This window comes from Sinocyclocheilus anshuiensis, unplaced genomic scaffold, assembly GCF_001515605.1.
Source record: "Sinocyclocheilus anshuiensis isolate Anshui unplaced genomic scaffold, SAMN03320099.WGS_v1.1 scaffold51, whole genome shotgun sequence".
NCBI classification, from domain to species: domain Eukaryota; kingdom Metazoa; phylum Chordata; class Actinopteri; order Cypriniformes; family Cyprinidae; genus Sinocyclocheilus; species Sinocyclocheilus anshuiensis.
Genome location: NW_015548296.1, coordinates 2,885,120 through 2,906,112, shown reverse-complemented (window position 1 = coordinate 2,906,112; position 20,993 = coordinate 2,885,120). Strand labels below are relative to the sequence as shown.

General features: G+C 38.7%; 2 protein-coding genes across 6 annotated transcripts in view; one reads left to right on the top strand and one right to left on the bottom strand.

Annotated features, from left to right (window-relative positions):
- The window catches only part of LOC107656050 (transmembrane and coiled-coil domains protein 1-like), a 23,698-nt gene extending 5,685 nt beyond the window's left edge, over positions 1–18,013 (top strand). For 3 of the 5 annotated variants that reach the window (XM_016443713.1, XM_016443714.1, XM_016443715.1), the window contains exons 3-8: positions 5,083–5,126; positions 6,612–7,382; positions 11,709–12,140; positions 14,601–15,097; positions 15,287–15,422; positions 16,898–18,013. In XM_016443713.1, coding sequence (XP_016299199.1) covers positions 6,786–7,382; positions 11,709–12,140; positions 14,601–15,097; positions 15,287–15,422; positions 16,898–17,212 — 1,977 coding nt within the window. In that variant the 5' untranslated portion in view covers positions 5,083–5,126; positions 6,612–6,785 and the 3' untranslated portion in view covers positions 17,213–18,013. The remainder of the gene's footprint in view (positions 1–5,082; positions 5,127–6,611; positions 7,383–11,708; positions 12,141–14,600; positions 15,098–15,286; positions 15,423–16,897) is intronic. The other 2 variants (XM_016443716.1, XM_016443717.1) reach the window with 2 other exon arrangements.
- Positions 18,014–18,851: 838 nt separating this feature from the next.
- Positions 18,852–20,993, bottom strand: LOC107656049 (musculoskeletal embryonic nuclear protein 1-like). The gene is made up of 3 exons (XM_016443711.1): positions 20,711–20,993; positions 20,482–20,602; positions 18,852–19,558 (listed from the first exon to the last, which is right to left on the bottom strand). The coding sequence occupies exons 1-3, from the start codon at positions 20,717–20,719 to the stop codon at positions 19,452–19,454; spliced, it is 237 nt and encodes a 78-aa protein (XP_016299197.1). The 5' UTR covers positions 20,720–20,993; the 3' UTR covers positions 18,852–19,451.

The following is a 20,993-nucleotide window of genomic DNA, read 5'->3' as shown; positions in this document are numbered from 1 at the left end:
ATTTCCAAAGGGTGCCGCGACTAAAACAAGGTTGGGAAACACTGGGCTAGACTAACAAAACATTAAAATGCAACAACGTCACTTACATCATCATCACCGCATCTCGCGCGCCACTGATGACTCTCCCTGACACACTCCTAACATTCAAATGCAAATGTTTATTTTAAATTCGACTAATATTCTTTTTTTTTTTATTCACAATCTCCACGTCACAGGCAGGCACAGCACTCATTTCAGCATGTGTTCATGTTTGTGTGTGCTGTCTGCGTCACTCATTGCACGTGCCTATATCGTGCGCTATATCGAACATTTTTTATATCGTTATCGAAGGTGTACCGTCGATAAATATTGATACCGTTTTATCGCCCAGGCCTATAATCCACGCACCAGAGCTGAATGTGGATGTGGAGCACCCTATGATTTGCACGCCTCTCCGAAGGGAGAAGAATCTCGTCTGCTTTGGTTAAAAGCCTTAAACTTAAAGAAACCATCGAAATTTCCGTACTTTTGCTCCTATATCTTTATAAATACGCTTCAAGAAGACCTATACTGCATTATAAGTAGTTATAGTCACATTTATTTTATTTTTATAATTGTTATAAGTGATTTGCTTTTTTAACGTGTATGTGTCACGGACTCATCAGCCACGCCATCCATTTACACCCAATCACAATCACCAGATTACTAATTACTTACACCTGACTCCACTTCCCATGCCCTATAAAAGTACTCACCTCATTCTTTCGTTGGCTGGTCTCGAGGTTGCAAGCTCTGAAGTGCGATTCCGTACACTCGCTGCGAGCAGCGGATGGAATGAGACGGCTCTATTATCAGCATTTCGGCGCGGACTCAACCCATCTCTTCGGCAACAAATGTCCATCTATGATGATACCGTGGGGCTTGAAAGTTTCCTGCAGAAAGCCCTTCACATCTCACAACATCTAACTGCTTGCCACACAGAAGGACCACCAGTGTCATAATAGCTGGTTCAAGCGTTAAAAAATACCTGCAAGACATTTGTTTTGACCATAATCCACGCACCAGAGCTGAATGTGGATGTGGGGCACCCTATGATTTGCACGCCCCTCCGAAGGGAGAAGAAGCTCGTCGGCTTTGGTTAAAAGCCTTAAACTTAAAGAAACCACCGAAATTTCCGTACGTTTGCTCTTTCCACTTCGTTGATGGCAGACCCACGGAAAATCATCCATTCCCTGAGATAGGGTGCTCCAGTGAAGACTCTGAGGCGACGTCTCGTCAGGATATATCCACAAACAGGTATGTTACAGCTTCTTGTTAAGTTATGTGCTCTAACAAAAGACATTGTTTAAACTAGCTTTAGCTATTTCTTTATCGATGACACTCCTATTGGGCATGAATAATATTTAGTGCTAAGCTGAAGTTGTTGATTACAGTAGAAAACTTTTACAAAAAAGCTCATAGAGGGATAGCTAAAATTAAAGTTTGTAACCAAGCAAATCTTGGGTCCCATTCACTTCCATAGTAGTGTAAGAAAAAGTGATGAGGACGATGAAGATCTTGATGAAGATTTTATTGCTTTATTGCAGCATATCAGTGACAAAGTAGGCCTACATGTAGTAGGCTACCTTGGGTTCAACGGAGTCAGAATGAACCCCGAACATCCTAAGCTCAATCATTTTATACACTTAGTGTTTACCCTCAATGTAAAGGAAGTTGCTCCTGTTGTTACAGCTGTGGTCTGTATGTTAATTAAGTTCTGACACCCCTTTTGTCTGAGGTGGTTCTCAGTGTCCCACACCTGCTCCCATTCTACAATTGGTCACCATTTGCTCAGGATGTGATCATCCCAAGTGATCTACAAACAACATAACTGTTGACTTTCTTCTTCTCTATAATAATTAAGCCATTTTGGGAAATGAGCATGATCAAACATATTGTGGAGTGGAATCTGGGTCGGGGCAGACTATAGATTCTTACAGTAGTAAGAAATAATACTATGGAAGTGAATGGGACCCAAGAATAGTTTGTATATTAACATTATTCCAAATATCCTCCTTTGTGTTCAGTAGAACAAAGAAATTTATACAGGTTTAGAACAACTCGAGGTTGAGTAAATGATGAAAATTTTCATTTTTGGGTGAACTATCCCTTAAAGCCAGGTACTGTGATTGTATTTAATAAAAATACCACTGTACTGCGACTGGAACACCATGGTGCCATGTACGAAATACTTTTGCTACTTTTTTGTAATACTTTTTGTAAATAGGGGGTGGAGAATTTATCAGTTTCTCCTGAGCATCTGACTGACTTCAGTGTTGTGTTTTGCAGATGATGAGCAAGGTGACCATGAGACCGCACAAACGGAGCCATTGCAGCTGCCCTTTCAGTACAGTGATGCCTGCACTCAGTGGGAGGTCCAGGCATTGACAGACCACACTTATGCCTCAGGGGATAAAATAATGTTACACAAGGCAACACAGTTCCACAGTGAAGATCCCTTAGCCCTTGCCATTCTCAAGAATGACACTAGCTCTTTATTGTACACTGGCTTCACCCTTAGTGTCTTTAAAGAACATGTTAAATATCTCCAGCAATTCTACACTTCCAATTTTAAGATGCACATAATGGATCAAATTCTGATGACCACGATGAAGCTGAAGTTGAATTTACTTCAAGGAGATCTTGCTGAACGCTTTGTTGTGTCCCAGAGTGTAGTAAGCTGAATTATCTCCTACTGGATTGATACAATGGAGGAGCACAAGAGAGTCTACATTCCATGGCATTTTATATGAAATTTAGAATGCTGTAGTAATTTTGGATACATTGTGTAGTTGTTTGGAATTATTCAGTGTGACCATTAAATATGCTGTTTTTACACAAATATTTTCAAGATCTTATATTACTTCTTTCTCCTTATGTATGCACACACACAAACACACAATTACAATGTCAAGGTGCAGTTTATTTGGATTTTTTTCCCCCCACTGAAAATGATACAGTTTAGCAATGCTAGGTTAAATAATCGTCAATTTGTCACTTTTTCAAAACTCATGGAACAAATGGAAAACATTCTGAATAGGTGTGTCAAACGATTAATTGCATCCAAAATAAAAAGTTATATAAATAAATATAAGTACACGCATATATTTGAGTTATTTATAACTTTTATTTTGAATGCAATTAATCAGCCCTAATTCTGCACTGTATAGTAATCAGTTTACGGATAAGGGCAAAAAAAATATTTCATTACTACTTTAAAACTATCAACAAGTGCTTTCACAGATGGAAGAGAAAAAGGAAACCGTAGTCATTTACCAGTTACCTAAATCCTCAATTCAATCACATAACAGTACTGGGACTCACGTCTGCTTTTTAAAAACACGAATTTGCTTTCTATTTCATGTACCAGCACTCAACTGACTTTTCCGCTGTGCAGGTACTGATATGCCTCGGTGCTTTTATAATTCCGCATCGAAGACCCGTCTACTCCAAGGCACAAAACAAAATAATTAAAAATGTAAGGAGGTACTCTAAATGACATAGTACTCTATGACGTAGTACGTCGGCGTTGCGTGATTAGTGACAAATGCGGAGAGAGAACAAAACAAAACGCCGATCACAAATTAGAAGTACAAACCAAGGATTTGTAAAGAAAAATGTCGGAGGATTTCGATATAAACCAAGAGGAGACTGGTTTTCCTTTGCTAAAGTAAGGAAACTTTGCTTCCTTTGCTCCTACAAACAAACTCGCAAGACTAGCATATCTCAGAGGCGCACGCGCTGCGCATACGTCCTGCGTCATCCGCCGGAACAGTTTCCACGTACAGATACCGGAAGTGAGAGAAAAGTTTATTACGTTTGAAATATGGATATTTTTCTTACAAAAACACATCGATTCGCTACAGGAGTCCTTTATTCACCCCCCAGAGCCGTGTGAGACACGTTTTTTTATGGTATGCGCGCGCTTTATTTGACGACTTGTGGACTGTTCAACTGCAACACCTGCTGTCTGCAATGATAGAGCTTGGAATAGCCAGGACAATTTTTAATATAACTCTGACTGGATTCGTCTGAAAGAAGAAAGTCATATACACCTAGGATGCTTCGGTGGGTGAGTAAAACACAGGCTAATTATCATTTTTGGGTGAACTAACCCTTTAATAGTGTTCTGTGCTCCCACCACATTGCTCCTTACGCTCCTTAACTACCGGCTAGCGAAACGGAAGTTTAACACATTATAAGGAAGTACGCTATCGTATTTACTTCTGCGTTGCAAAATAAGGTAGATAAACCTTTAAAGACAGACCTGCTGTGAGGTGAGCTACAAGGTTATTAGTTGATGTTTTGTACCCTTTGTTCAATTTTCAAATACTTTTTGCTTCAAATCAATGTTTGTAATGCTGCAATTCACTTTGTAGCTGGACAGTTTGGTGCATGAGTCATATTGCTTTAACAAAGATCTTTAACTTTATCCCTATGGGAAAAATACATCCGGAACCATGGATGCGGAAAAAGTAGCTGGACACTTTTCCACTCTATTGAGGAATTTATTGGAATCCAAATGGGAAATGAAACAAAGGCTGATGAAGAACTGGACAGTAGCTGTTGAACTTATTATGGAGCGCTGTGGTAGTAAGAAGGTTCATGTGCATTAAAGTAAGCTGAATAAAGAGGATTACAGTTGGCAGTTATTCTCTCCATCGAGGCCCATCTTAAGCCTGAGCTCCACCATCAGGTTCAACATATCTTGATTCAACACACCTGAAGATTGGACTTTGTTTTATAAAGGTTCATTTTAGACTTTGGAATGTTTTATGCAACATACGCCATGTTTGTTTGTTTGTCCACGGCAGCTTACAAAATTAGTGCAGCAAATTTGATCAAGAAAATAAAAAGGTTATTTACGCCGGTAATGCACTGTGTCATCTAATGATGTAATCAAAAATGTAATGTAAATGTTCCCGGAAATGACTTGACAACGGTTGACAAAATCATGCATCATAATCCAAACATGAACTCACCCTGTTGTCACTGTGTGAATCTGTACCATTGAAGTAAATGACTCATGTATAATTTTAATCTGTCAACCATTTTTCTCCACAGCCAACCCTGAACTGTGAGCCAGTGGAAGCCAGGCTGGACTAATGGTAGGAGACATGATTTATGTCATTGTTACTTTATATCATATTTGTCTTTTGAGATCTGATGTGATATTGTCCTGTATACAGTTCTATGTCAGTCTAAACTAATTTAAGCATGTCCAAAACAAATAAGCTGAACATTTAGATGGGTTGTGCTTGATGGACAAACAATTGTTGCTAGGCCACTTGGGGTTGTAGTATTGCCTCGGCTCCACTGAGGTTTTGTCACCTCGCCTAAGTTCACTTTTGTGTTAAACAATGCCAAACCTATAACTCATCACCTCTACTCACCTAAGTTTTACGTTAGGGCTGCACGATTAAATGAAATAAGATCTTTATGGCTTTGTGCGATTATCAAATTGCTAATTTATTTGAATAAATAAATGCTCTGCGTGTTTCAGAGTGAGACATGGTACTGTGTTCTTACACGAGAGCATTTCATTTTCTACTGGTTTTTGCAGCATCCCAGAGCATCTTGGTATGTGGTAAATGCAGCTCCACACAAACTGCATCTCTGCATCTGCTCTGAGTTTTGGTCGCTTTAACTTGCATTTTGGAACATCTTCCCATACTTGTAAGCACTTGCCAACAAAACCAGTTGAAAACAGACATAAATATTAGTATTGTAATTTTGTAGTTGTAGTTAAAGGGGTCTTATTATGCTTTTTCACTTTTTTAATTTTAGTCTTTTATTTTTTTTTTTTTTTTTTTTTTTTTTACAGTGAATTATTTAAATAATAATAGCCCATTACTTATTTTGTTTTTATTTAGTGTTTTATATTTTTATGTTTTTTATATTTTATAGCCATATTTATAAATTAATCACAAAATTTTTGCCAAATTGTACAGTCCTACAAACAAGCACAGCTAACTTGGATTTTAATTTGTTAATCAGAAAAATCGCAATAAATTTTTTTCCCTCAAATTGTGCAGCCCTACTTAGCGTTCATGCTTCTAACCTTATTCACAAAGGATTTTGATAATGATTTATTAAGAAATTTCTGCAATGATTTCCATTAAAGGGTCTAAAATTGCGTAAAATACTGCATGATGATGTAGAAGTGCTCTAATATCATTTGACCCCAAGACCCTTCAAACATTTCAGAAATTAGCACCCTCATGTTTTCTTTGTAGTTCTGTCACACCTCATTCGCTTGGCAACACCCATGGCTGTAGACTGCTAGTAGTCTGTCAATAGTGATATTGCAAATGTAGTTTTAGTTGGTTGGCTCAGAACCTTCAAGGCGTGGCTTATTTAATCCATGACCTCTGCCATCACTCTCATTAATAGATTGTCGAGACATGATCCTGAATCAAAACGCAATTCATCTGCAACAGGCTGAAGCTGGAAAAAAATGTCAGCTGCAACTTTTTGTCTCTAAGCCAACCAATGCAATGCTGCTGTTGTGATTTGAGCTCATGTAGTTGTTGCTTGTATTCCATCGCTCACAGCTGCATGACATAATCCATTTTATTTTCCTTCTGTGGTAGACGAGCATGACTTTGCACCAAACCACAGATGCATGTACGCTCTCAGAGTCCACCTGACTGCTGCCACCCTCTGCTTCCTGGCTTTTGAAACTGCCTATCAGAGGGCTGGTGGAGGCAGGGCTTAGCTAGACCCCACCCCTGTGCTGACCCTCTGAGTGAGACTGGCGCCTCCTGATGGACCAGGGTGGTAGCGAGCAGCCTGGGACGGAGGAGCCAGACTCTGGGGGTCGAGCAGAGCAGGAGGCGAGCAGGAGGGCATCCGAGCCTGATCACGGCCTGTCCAAAATTACCCACAATGCCTTGGAGAACATGGGCGCACTGGGCCACGGCCTGAAGCACTTCTTCCAACCTCAGCGCAGACGCTCGTCTGTTTCTCCGCACGACTACGCCTCTTCCTCCACAGGCCCCATCCCTGAGCCCCCAGAAGCAGGGCCAGAGTTGGGGGAAGCGTCTGCCGTGGCGGTCGCCACCCCTAACTCTGACCCCCACACTTCCGCCCCCCCTGCAGCTCTGAGCCGCGTGCTGCAGCAGATTCGAGGCCCCCCCATGATGAAGAGAGGGACCAGCCTGCAGAGCCGCCGCAGCAAGGCAGGGGGGGGAGGGGAGGCCCCCCAGAAAGGCAGCCCCCAGATCCACAGGCGCAGTACCCAGGAGACCTTGCTGCAGGCAGGACGGCCACGTTCCTCCTCCACCACCGATACACCCAGCAGCCCAGCTTTGGCAGACATGTTGCTGACCTCGGGCTACCACTCCACCGAGGAGGCTGATCGGGTAAGTGCCACATGAATGGCACAGGTTTGTCAAGGTGATTTCTTCCATGATTGCGCTGTGATGGTCATTGTTGGTGGCCAAGCTGCAGTTTCCCAAAGTTTCATGGACAGAAAAGTGATGTTGGACAGTAAAAAAAATCATGAACCTCTTTTAGATAAGTTGTCAGTTACACTTGCTGGGTAACACTGATGAGGTTTTCATTAAGAATGTGTTTAAAATTGCAAACCAATCAGTACTATTTTTGCTATGAATGTCTTTGGCTGCGTTCGAAAGCTCTAAAATGCTGCCTTTAGTGGCAGCATTCCAAGGCGGGAAGGCATCAAGGCATGTCCGAATCCAAATTCTGCTTCTCTTCCTGTTTCCGGAGGTACCTTCTGATCGAATTATGAAGGCAGCATGGATGTATCCTTCGCTGCCTTTGATATCCCACATTCCTCTGCATTAAATTTCGTGATATTTAAGCTAAAAAAAAATAAAGGTGGCGTCTGAAAGTTGCGTTTGGTGGTCAGTTCATGTCAAGCGAGAAATCAGTATTATAGTAATTAAATATTTGTTATCATCAAAACTTGTTCTATTTTGTTGTGGAGCATTAAACCGTTACTCTGCCTCAGAAGCCTGTCCGAAATCAGTTTTATGAGGTGCCTTCGTGCAAAAACATTGCCTGAAAGGGCAGCAAGTCAGCTGCCAAGGCTTTCAGACAAAGCTTTTGTTTTCCATTAAAAGTATTTCTTTGAGTTTCTGAGTTTTTTTTAATTTAAATAATCTTCTTGAACTTGTATTAAACTTATAAAAATATTCAACATAAAATATAACTTGAATTATATTAATTTGTTTAAAAAGCCTTCTGAATTATTTTAAATAAATATTAAATAATGTAAAAGTTATAAATTTTAAATGAGGAATTTTAAAATTCTAAATGTTAATGTAAAAATAATAATTTAAAATTTAAAGGTCTCTACAGTCTGCTTAGGCTTTCAGTGGAAAATGCAGCCCTGAACTTCTGGCCTGACCAAGCATACAGAAAATAAATCCTTGATGTTGAGTTTTACAAAGTATTCCAGCATGCCTTGCACATACTTGCAATCATTTTGCCAAGGTAAACGTGATCAGTTTTCAATAGGCAGTGATAGTAAGTTGTTTGAAAGTAATGGGAAGTTAGATTTGAATTTAACAGCAATCTGGGCTGATGGCAATCTGTTGCCTGCTGCGAGTGTCTGAAAGAAGCCTTCAGGATGGATGGACGAGTTGACAGCATTCACAGGTCAGGAAGCTTGTGTGGCAGGTCACTATGTTCTTAAGCCCTACTATATTTAGCCAGGTCTTTGGATGCACTTCAGTTCAGAGCACTTCTGTAGGCAGCATTGAGCATGTCAAAATCATAGCCTTTGTGCTTTTTTTCCAACCAGGATGTGGGATCAGGGTAACTGTTTGCTTTTTTTGTGTCCTCAAGGATACAGTCAAGGTTAAGTTTGCTCTTGCATGACAGGTGCAGCAACTTTATTTAGAACCGCAGTTCGGATAGTTGCAAAACCAGTTACTCTTCTGCTTAGCCTTTCCCCATTACTAGATGCTTTTTCCTGCTGCTCACTCAAAATAGCATTCAGAATTCATTTACCTGGAGAAATGTTGTCCAAGACTACTGTATTAAGTCTCTCAAGGGTAATTATGCTTACATAGTACTATGCTTTTAAGCATGCCTTTTTCAACAGCTAAGCATTTCTACCAGATAGACTAAAGGGTCTGGGTGACTGCCAAAGTGATTCGACTCACCTGTTGCTGGAGAACTTAGCGGCACCATCCAGAATGTTCCTCTCTCAGGGGAGTGTCCAAACATAAGCCCTCTCGTTTATTTCAGACCACTGCTTCAGCCTGGCTTGCTCAGTAAATGAAGTTCACGATGATTTTAGCTGGGTATGGTATGCTGTTTTTTTTGTTTGTAAGTTGAAAAATACTGCAGTTTGTCCATCGGCTAGCCCCTATCTGTGATTACAGTTTCGTTTTTACAGTTTAGTTTTGTTGTCAGCAGAGTTGGGGTACTTGGACTCAGGACTCGGACTCAGACTGCAATTGTGAATGAACTTGGACTTGGACGGACTCGGGACTCAGACTTGGATATTTTGGACGCAGAAATTTTTCAGAGTACAGACGAATCCATGTCGTGTAATATAAAATTTTTAAAAAAGTAACAACATAAAATTAATATAAAAAGACATTAATAAATGTCTCCCACTTAAACTCAATTGATTAAAAACTAGGACTCGACAAGGTGGACTCGGACCCAACACTGGTTGTCAGTGAAACTTGAGGTCAACGTATTTTGTCACAGAGTTAGCTCAGCTCTGTAAGTGGCTTTAACACCTTTGTTAATCAAACAGAACTGCGCTTCTCAGATAAACAGGGAGAAAATCCTCTGATGGCCAGTTAGGTGTGAAAAAAGCATCAAAAGTCAGCTGTAATGTCTCTACAGGCATTGTCTGGGTCTTATCAAATGGGCTGTTGGCCACGTGATCCGTTCACCTAGTTTTCCTCTGCATGCGTGTCCACATCTACCCATGTGTCTTATTGCAATAGGGCAATTTAAAATTTGCAGTAAACACCTGATCGTATTGGCAATAATAATTCCTTTTTTCATGGCCGAACAATGCTGGTGGGTCTTTTAGCCAGTTTATAATGACTCTCATTGATGCTTAGATCATCCGTAGCTCTTTATCTACAATCAGTGAAGGCCATATCACTGATAATCTGGTTTCGACTCGTCTGTCAATGGGTGGAGGGACAGAGTTCATTGCATTGCAAGGTTGTGCTAAAGATTTAACAAGACCAGATCTTACTTCTAAACAGTAGCCTATATTAATCATACAAAAAAAAAGCAGAAAGAATTTAGCGAATGTTACATTCTTTCCTTAATGTTGGTTCCCTTATCATCTTCCTCAGTTGATGAAGTGGTGCAGTGTGCCATTTTTTATTTTTTTTTTTATCAGTGAATGTTCTGCATTATCTCAGAATTTGAGGGCTATGTCATAGTACAGAGGTCCAAACTGTCAACGTCACCGGAGACTGGTATAGTCACTCACATAGTTCAAATGTGGCATATCTTTCAATATGGACTGCACTGAAAGTGAACCATCGTTAATGGTAATTCATTTCTATTTTTTCTAAAGTTGTAGGAAAATAGAGTGCAAAATCAATTATTTTAATTTTCTACTATTTTATTATCTAAGTTAATAATTTATTTGTCACTAACCTTTCTAAGGCTGGGTCACGGTCATGGTTGAATACATTGCAGGGAGTAACAATAACATAATTGGATCGAATGAAACTGTGTCACTTTTGTCCAGTACAAGAAATGTGCTTATTTTGATAACCTCCTTCTTTATTTGGTAAACTGTAGTAAATTATTAAGAGATGCACCGATGTTAAAATTATGATCTATAATTATTTTCGTGTTTCAATGAGTTCAGTGGGTTGATATTAAAATTCAGTTTTGTCTGTATTAAAAAGAAAACGCTAAAAACTAAATTCTGTTTAAATGCTACTAGCCAAATTAAGCATTAAATCATTATAATGTACAGTATTAAAAAATAGTTTTTTCTTAAAAAAAGGTTCTTAAAGGTTATTTTTAATGGCATTTTTAAATATTTTGTGCTTTAAAATATTACCTTTGCAATCATCTAGCACTCACTTAAAATTTAATTTTAAGTAAATAGTGGGAGAAAAATATGGAAAATGAGTATGCAAAAATAAATATCTAATAATGGCTGATACTGATTAAATGACAAAAATCTTTAATATCGATAAATGATATGACACTAATATATTGTGCATCCCTAGAAAAGATGTAAATCTATAAATAAATAATATTGACAAGGATCTAAACCAGAGGTTCTCAAAATGAAGAAATGCTTCAATGGCATGTTTTTTTTGTTTTTTTTTCCTATTTTCCAAATCAAAGGTCATCAATCTAAATTATTAATGCAGTGACATGAACTCTAACTATATGAAGAGTTTATTTGCATAAACCGATAAACGATCCATACAGTCTATGATCACAACAACAACAACCTTTGTCAGGCATCTACATTGTCATCTGATGAGATTACAAAGATTAAACGAATGTTTTTTTAACTCTGAAACATGAAATGTGGAGTTATCTGCTTTTGCTATGAAACAAACTTTTAATATGTAAAAAAACATACTTTCAATGAACTTGAATTTTGTAAATTACCTGTATTTGTTTAAGTTATTATTATTGTTATCGGTTTTTGCAAATGAACTCTTCATATGTTTTTGTCTGCACAGCGCTAAATCTCACTCTTCTCTTTGCAGCAAGATCGTTTGGAGGTGTCAGGCCCTGCCGTGTCTCCCAATGCTCTGTCAACCAGCTCAGACGGCGGTCATTTCGGTGTGGATTCAGTGGATGGAACTCCAGACCCTCAGCGCACCAAGCAGGCCATCGCTCAGCTACAGCAGAAGATCCTCAAACTCACAGAGCAGATCAAAATCGAACAAACGGCAAGAGATGACAATGTAGCTGAATACCTGAAGCTGGCCAACAATGCAGACAAACAACAGAGCGCTCGCATCAAGCAAGTGTTCGAGAAGAAGAACCAGAAGTCTGCGCAGACCATCCAGCAGCTGCAGAGGAAGCTAGAGCATTACCACCGCAAGCTCAGAGAGGTGGAACACAACGGAATACCACGCCAACCCAAAGATGTTCTGCGAGACATGCACCAGGGTTTGAAGGATGTGGGTGCCAAGGTAAGACTGTCTACTTTCTTTACATTTTGGTACGTTGAAGGTTGTGTGTGGTTGGAGTAGATGTGTGGTGATCTAAAATATTTTCATTCAAACTGGACTTTTTATATGAATCGTATGACAAATGCAGTGTAGTAGACCAATAATGCACTTTGTCAACAAGGCACGTTTGGATCTTTACAGTGATTGATTAAAATGTTGGATTTTAATTGATGGAACCACAAGAATCATGATGTTTAGTCACCAGCTCATACTGCCTACTGAAGACTGGAATACACTACATGACTTTTGCCCAAATTTCAGCCCTGTTTTTCAGCCTGGACAAGCCAACGCTAGTTGCTGAAAGCAAGAGTCAGTCTGCAGATTTTGACAGATTTCACATAAAATTGGGTAGTGTTTGATGGAACCTGACTCTTAAGTTTTTTAGCTTCAGACTCTGATTCCAGAGGAAGTCAAACATGTTTGATATTTTGAGCTGATTTTAGAACACATATTGTTTTTATTTCTCATGCGTATCCTAGCAACAAGGCACATTTTCTTTGAGAGTTTGTGGTGTTTGGAACAATTTGAAAATCTGGTAGTGTGTGATCCTCAGTGGTTTAGTGTATCATGCCCAAAGTCACCAAGTGTATGATGCCTAGTGTTTTAAAGAACAAAGAGAAAGGAAAACTTGAAATCGCATCATATGACCCCTTTAAAATCTGTTCGGAAAGTCCAGCCTCAAGGCAGTATCCTAACGTAAATAGAACATCACTAGTGACTGATTTTAAAATGCTTTACATAAGTAGCACATGCTAGGGCAGCCAAAAAATGTAGAAATTAATGATTTTAATAGTTCAATAAGTCACAAAAGGTCACTGCAGATAGCCGAGATTGGGCATGCTATTTTACTTGTGCGTCTGTGCGCTCCAATGACGCATGCAAGGTGATCAACAAGCCATCTTGAAAAAGAATGTCAAAAGTAGGGCCTATGTTGCTTCATTTTCAGTTGTAAATGTTTAAATATAGTTTTAATTGATTTTTACATACTTGAAACATTTTTTTAATTGTGATATTGCATAGGTCACAATCACATATTTCTTCAGTATCTTGCAACCCTAGCATATGCCACACAAATCTCCACATAAAAACAATCAAATGATATTGTTTAATGTTAGTTTGTTGCTAATCCAACAACATGATATTCTGATAACTATAAAACATGCCTAGCACATACAAGTACTGGGCAAAATTTTACTTTTTTTTAAATTAGATTGAACCTTTTTTAATTATATAAAACAATCATTATTGATCCCTGTCTATGGCCTGAGACGCTAAGCTCCAGCATTCCTGTTACCCTACATACTGTAGGGTGAGCAGTTTGGAAAAAGTATGGATGGAGGGAATTTTTATTGATATTTTACGATATTGAATGACCATTCATGGTCCACCATCTTGAATGGATTTTCTCCTCTGAGCTTTCTTTGTCACATTACATTATGGTATTGCCTTCTATGAGAGGAATTCAGTGGAGCCTTTTGTAATGTTGCTGCCTACCTTTTAGAACAGCCTGCGTGTTGGAAGCGTGCCTATGGTGCCTTAACATGCTGTCTGGGTAGGCGGCTTACTAGCTTTTGGAACAGAGCATTAGTATCACTCTTAACGTGATACGGCGAGCGATGGTCGGGCTAGTTTGTTTGGTGTGTTCCTCTCGTCGGGCTCACATCGGCGGCAGTTTGCCCGATTCAACATGTTGAATCAGCATCGGGACCGTCGGCGCGATTGAGAACTCTGATTGGATGTTCAGTTTAGCGAACGAGTCAGTTCCCGAGAATTAAAGCAAAAGTAATGAAAACAAGCACATAAATGAAGGCGGTACAGACAGAAGGCTGTTTAAGTGTTACGTGATCTTTCCCAATCATTCTAATACGCAAATGTTTTCATAACAACATGAGCCGCTTAAAATGATTAAAGTTATCAACGTTACTGATATTCAAAATGGTAAGCAAGCCCTGCTTTGTTTACGTTTCGTATATCTGCGTTTATCTCGTATATCTTCGTTTCGGTTTCTCCTTTTGAATGACGAATATATAGTATTGATAGCTGCTGATATGGACCGTTAATTCCTCTCACGCATGCGCAGAACGCACGTGTTAGTTTGCCGTCGGCTGTAGTCTGTGCGGTGTGTTCGAGCGCAGCTTTTTGGTCCGACGCAGCTTTCGTCGCCGCTAGTTCTTTGAAGTCGGCTTGGTGTGTCCCGGCCTTTACCCTGTTAGGTATTTTTTTGCAGGCACATTTGACCAGATTTTAGTCATAACATAAAAAGCAAATTTTTCCTATTTGCAACTTTTCTTTTTGTCTCTTTGTGCAACTTCGGGTGACAATGATTTTCATGTCACCCACCCACAAAACCCATCCAGATCAGAGGCTCACAACTTGGTGTCACTGCTAAATGTATTTCACTAAATAATTTGTCTCTCTCAGGTAACCGGTGGCCTCTCTAGTATCTCTCAGGCAACGCACTCCGCCGCAGGAGCAGTTGTGTCCAAACCTCGCGAGTTTGCCTCTCTCATCCGCAACAAGTTTGGAAGTGCAGACAACATCTCTGCTCTAAAAGACTCTCTGGATGAACAACAAGGGCCTGACGAGCCTGTAACAAGTACACGGACAGCAGGCACTAGGACCCTAGGACCTGCGCAGCTGCAGTCCAGCCCAAAGTACGGCAGTGAGGACGACTGCTCCAGCGCTACGTCAGGGTCAGCAGGAGCAAATAGCACCATGGGGGCTCCCGGAGGCCCTCCGAGCTCAAAGGGTAATACACTGGAGCATGGCCAGAGCTCCGGCTTTGATGCACTACTGCACGAGATCCAGGAACTGAAGGACAATCAGAGTCGACTAGAAGAATCCTTTGAAAACCTGAAGAGTCACTATCAGAGAGACTACACAGAAATCATGCAGGCCCTGCAAGAGGAGAGATACAGGTACATGTTACTATAGAAACTGATTCTGCTGGCACTGCTGTGTGGTCTGTGTAGGTTTGTATAGATATTGAAGGTTTCACAGTCAAAACAGCATGCTTGTTTAGAAGGCGCTGGAGAGGATGATGATGTTCTAGATGTCTGGCCTTTTAATTTAGCTGTTTTATTTCATTTTGTATGTTCATGTGTTAGGTGTGAACGTCTAGAGGAGCAGTTGAATGATTTAACAGAACTGCATCAAAATGAGATTCACAACTTGAAGCAGGAGCTGGCCAGCATGGAGGAGAAAATTGCTTACCAGTCTAATGAACGAGCCAGAGACATACAGGTGCTCATGTCCAACATTACTGTTATTTTGTTATCTTTTAGATACTATTATAGTATATATTATATAATTTGAATTAGCTTTTATCTTTATATTTTTCATTTTAATTTTAGCATTTTTAAAGAAGGACACGATTTCACAGGACAGTGAGAGGGGTCAAAGAATTTATAACATAATCCCTTAAACCTGATAAGGGCCAAAAATATATATATTTTTCATTTTATTTACTGATTTTCACTGATGAATTAAAAAAAGGTGTTTGATCAGTCTTAAAAAATGTGATGGACCCTTTTCACAAGACAGCGATGACGCGTTTAACGGTCATCAGCATCGTAAATCCTCGAAAGTTTTTTTTTTTTATTTAGATTTTTTAAAAAATGTTTGTACATTTTATAACACTATACTTTGTATTATATCACTTTTGCATCAAATTACAAAAAACGCTAATGTGAGGGTGTTTCTAATGCAGTGTCTATGAGAGGGACGGTAAATTTGACATTGTTTTCTCTTCTGACTGCCGTTATCAGCCTCTCTTAATTTTTTTTCTTTTTTTAAAAGTCATGAAAACACTATCTTTTGCTATTTTAGCAAATGGGAATGCAAAAAATATATTTGTGGTACTCTCCCATTCACTGCTCTTGAAGTTAACCCAACTATGACAACTTCCGCTGCTGAGAAACCCGGAAATGTGAAAAAGGTGCATTATTCAAAGATATTTTAACATTTTTAACCAATCTTATTTTGGGTATATGAACTTTTAAGTGAAACAGGAGAATGTTAATGCTGAGTTTTCTGATGGGAAAGAACATTAGCTGTAATCATAAAGCTATTTTGTATCGATCTGATGGAAAACATTTAGTCTTCTAATTCAGTTTTCATAATGAAATCCATATGCGACTCACTCAGAGTCCTCTTTGAGGGCTTATTCTTAATGATACGATGCAGCTAAAATGTACATGTTCTACTCTGTTATCCTTTATTTAGCATTCATGTCTTACATTATGTGAAATGGAAGTTTTGGATCAGCTGCATTTGATCCGTGTTGTTTCTCTCAAAGGGATAGCTTAGCTTTTAGTAGCAGCTGTTACCCTTTGCTTATTTACTATGGTAAAATTAATAAATATAATGAATTTGTTAACATATCCACACAAAACAAATAACCACCAATACATCTGAAAGAAAAACATTCTAGAGCTAATCGGAAACATTGCGTAAACATCGCAAACAATTACAACATATTTATTCCAAGCATAATGATTCTTAACTGCAGATTTGACAAAAAATAGCGTTAAGACGTTTTAGTTTTGATTAGAATACATCACAATAGTTCAAATATTTCACCACAATGAAAGCGCAAATCAGATCCAAAAACTTTGCGTACTCGTATGATCGTAACTCCATGCAGCTCCCATACTAGTCTCCATTTGAAATAAATGATTTCAGAGACTCGTAACATGATTCTCTCTCCCTTCCTGTAGGAGGCGCTAGAGGCCTGTCAAACGCGCATCTCTAAGATGGAGCTTCAACAGCAGCAACAGCAAGTGGTTCAGTTGGAAGGTTTGGAAAACGCCACAGCACGCACTTTACTCGGCAAACTCATCAACGTGCTGCTGGCCGTCATGGCGGTGCTCCTAGTATTCGTCTCGACGGTCGCAAACTGTGTAGTTCCGCTGATGAAAACACGCAGCCGTACGCTTTCCACATTGCTCCTTGTGGTAGTCTTGGCTTTTCTGTGGCGGAATTGGAAAGCCATGTCGCAGTACCTGGACCGGTTTCTGCTGCACCCCAGATGACCTGCAGGGGCGCTGTTGTTGTCGTTTCGTGAAGGGACTGGAGGGCGGGAACTTTGATTCAAAGATGGAGACTGACACTGCCTCAGTTGCACTTAGTATGAAGGGATGCGGCACGAGAGTGGAGGACACGGACAAATCCTACAACCTCTTTTTCTCGTTTCTTTCACCGAAGGAGTGAATTTGTTTACATTTTGATCTTTTTCCGTCGACAAATTGTATTGCTGAGTTTCCTTTTATTTGTTGTTGGAAATGATGCAAGTCGTGTTGTTCATAGTTCTCATAATTATCGTCAGGATGAACATTTATGCAATTTCCTGAGTGTTGCATTGCATTGAATAGACTGGAGTGGTTTTAACATGCACTTGATGGAGATATTTCTCCTTGTTTTTAATACCATAGCAACTGCTCTTTTCCCTCTTAACTTTCTTTAATTTCTCTCAGTCTCTTCTACTGTCGTCTTGCTCTTCCTCTAACTCGATTAATTTCTTGTGCTCATCGCTTCACTTTTCCCACTCAAAACCGTTTGCTGCTGTTTGGACTTCACTGCAGTTGTTGCTGAATGAAGGTAAAGATGGATTCGTTGAAGAGGAGGCATCTGGAGTTTGATCAAATGGGGCCGAGGAACCCGAGTCGGCCCCATGCCCTCAAAGAAGCACAGTCCCCTGGTATATGAACAGAACGAACATACTTGAAGAGCTAGAAATGCTCAAAGACTCTCAGTGCTTCCGTACTGTTTCTTATAGCGACGATAAAATAGTCCTTTTTAGTTTTATTTTTTAAAATGAAATGAATAAACACACTGTTTTAAAAATGCAAAATCGTGTGATTGAATATTTGTTCAAAACTGTTATAATACTCCCCAATTTTGTTGCCTTCACTTAGCAGATCACAGTTTAACTTTATAGGTTTATCATGCATCTCCCATAATCAGCCTCTTTTGGTTTTAGGAATATTTATAGTGAAGTTCCCATTTTGATATACAACGATGCTTTTGTTATAGAGCTGAAATGTGTATTTATGCATTTTCTGGTCAGGCAGAAATGTACAGATGTCCAGTTCCTGAAAATATGAAACTACATTTTCATGTGGCATTTAGGTAGCATCTTTAACTTTTTTGAAAGATAATTTGTAAAATACTTTTTGGTCTGCAATTGTGCAGCAAGTAGTGTCATCTAGTTCATCTTTTTATAAATTAAGTTAAATTGGACCGATTTAGAAAATCTAATCACAAAGTAGCTTATTCTTTAAATAGGTCTGCTTTCGTCTACAGGATGTATCATAATTGTACAGTAAGCTTTGTTTTTCATATAAAAACTATACTGCAGATAAATATATTGCAGTTAAGCTACAATAACAGTTCATATCAGTTTGATTCTTGCTTAGTCAAGACTGATTTTGCAGTTATGTGGTTTGGCCATTTTTTGAAGAAATATAATTTAGGTAATTCATTGGTTTAATCATTCATAAACCTTAGATTATTATAGTTGTGTAGCATTCAGTGAATGTGCAACAAAGTTTGCGGGCCTTCTGATATTAAAACAAATCTGTTAAATCTTGTGCATGTAACTGCTGGGTAAATGACAAAGATTACACAGTAGGAAGCTTTTTTTATTTATCCAAGTCCTATAGCACAATATCTGATAAATTAATTTACAGCTGGACTTCGGGTCTTTCATGTTGTTTTGTCACTTTATCAGCTGATGGGAATATCCCTGACAAAACACCATGCAACTTCATGCAGTTGTGGAGTTGCTTTTCTGGTGATGTTGAAACTGTCTCACGTATGTACTAAACAGCCATCCATATTGAATTTCAACCTAAACATGACAAGGAAATCTTAGATGACTACATCCTTTAATGAGCACCTATTTCCATTTGTACTCCACCCTCCTTCCTCAAATTTGCACAAGCAACAATTTCATTGAATCACTAATGTAATATTTGTTCACATGGTTTGAAATGACAGACTTGTTTGTATGACAGAGAAATCATACTTGGTGACTCAGAGACACTTTTAGCAATTTTTTTAATATAGAAAACATGACACATGACGGTTTTTTTTTTAAGTGCAACATGTTTAGCAACAACAAACAGTATAAAAAACATACACTAATACTTACAAATATGTGACAATTGTCCAAATTACAGTGGATTAATTCATGATGTGGATGCCAAAAGCATACTCTATGTGCTCATGGACATACATTTAAAACCCAGAGTCCATTTGTCCATTCTGCACTCATTTGCCAAACACGCTTCCTGATGGAGGCTTGGGTTTCTCAAGCACCGTCTCGCTTCCAGATCGTACTCCACTGAAAACAGATGGCGCCGCCTTCCCCATGCGCTCTGCACAACAGACAAGACACAACAGTTTGATTTCAGGGTTTTTTGCTGGTGAATACTTTTTTCCCGTTTGAATTAAGTGTATTTCTTCTGAACCCACTGGCAGATATTTGTTCTTATTTGAATCAGGAACATCACTTTTTGCAGTGTGATCAAAAGGTAGAGTAAAAGATATTTCTATATTCTAGTTAAGCTATGTCGTTACATTTACAAAACATAATGACTTGTGTTCTCTTTCATTTATTCCTTAATTTTCTTTACTTGCTCTTAAAAGGGTCTTTAGAAAGTCTTAAATTGACCTTCAAAAACCTACAGGGACCCTGATAATTCATTATATACAATAGTGTTATAACTGTACATTACTATTACTATTGTATTCTACAACATTGCAGTATTACAACAATATGCCACACAAGGTAGTCTTCTAATCTTTGTATTACGATCAAAATTATATGAAAAAAATGTAAAAGTTCAAAAAGATGTTACATTCTTGTACATAATTTTCAAAAAGACAATCCCTGTTCTAATCTAAACTATAATAGCTATTACATTTACAAAACATAATGACTTGTGTTCTCTTTCATTTATTCCTTAATTTTCTTTACTTGCTCTTAAAAGGGTCTTTAGAAAGTCTTAAATTGACCTTCAAAAACCTACAGGGACCCTGATAATTCATTATATACAATAGTGTTATAACTGTACATTACTATTACTATTGTATTCTACAACATTGCAGTATTACAACAATATGCCATACAAGGTAGTCTTCTAATCTTTGTATTACGATCAAAATTATATGAAAAAAAATGTAAAAGTTCAAAAAGATATTACATTCTTGTACATCATTTTCAAAAAGACAATCCCTGTTCTAATCTAAACTATAATAGCTAATCTGTTGATTTACGGTCCAAACGTGACAAACTTACCACACTCCACCATGACCTCGTATGTTTTGCTCTTGACCTCTCCCTTCAGCCCCAGTTTACTGCGGGCTCCTTTCAGGTCCTCCTCCTTTACAACTGGCCTCTTCTTCTTCTTAACCTCTGGCTAATAGAAATATCATTTCAAAAAAGAAATGCCTACAGTAGTTAGCACTTAAATCGTTACACATACTTTAATTTCTAATCTGCTCACTGAATAGATATATCTTCATACCTGAGACATTCTGTATGTTTGTGGGTCTGGTTTCTGGACAAGTTGGCGCCTTGTGTACTTTGTCTTCTTTTCGTCCTGGCTCTTTTATACCCTTGTTACCAGCTCAGTGTAACCCCCATCCCCCCTCTCTCTCTTATCATTATATATTATTAGCACTGTAGTCAGTCAGAAAGCCTCTTTCTGAGCATGACTACTATGAACAGCTGAACACATTACAGACAAAACACCCTCACATCCCTCCTCACAGATCAGTGACGTGTAGATGAAAGAATCCATTTTGTTG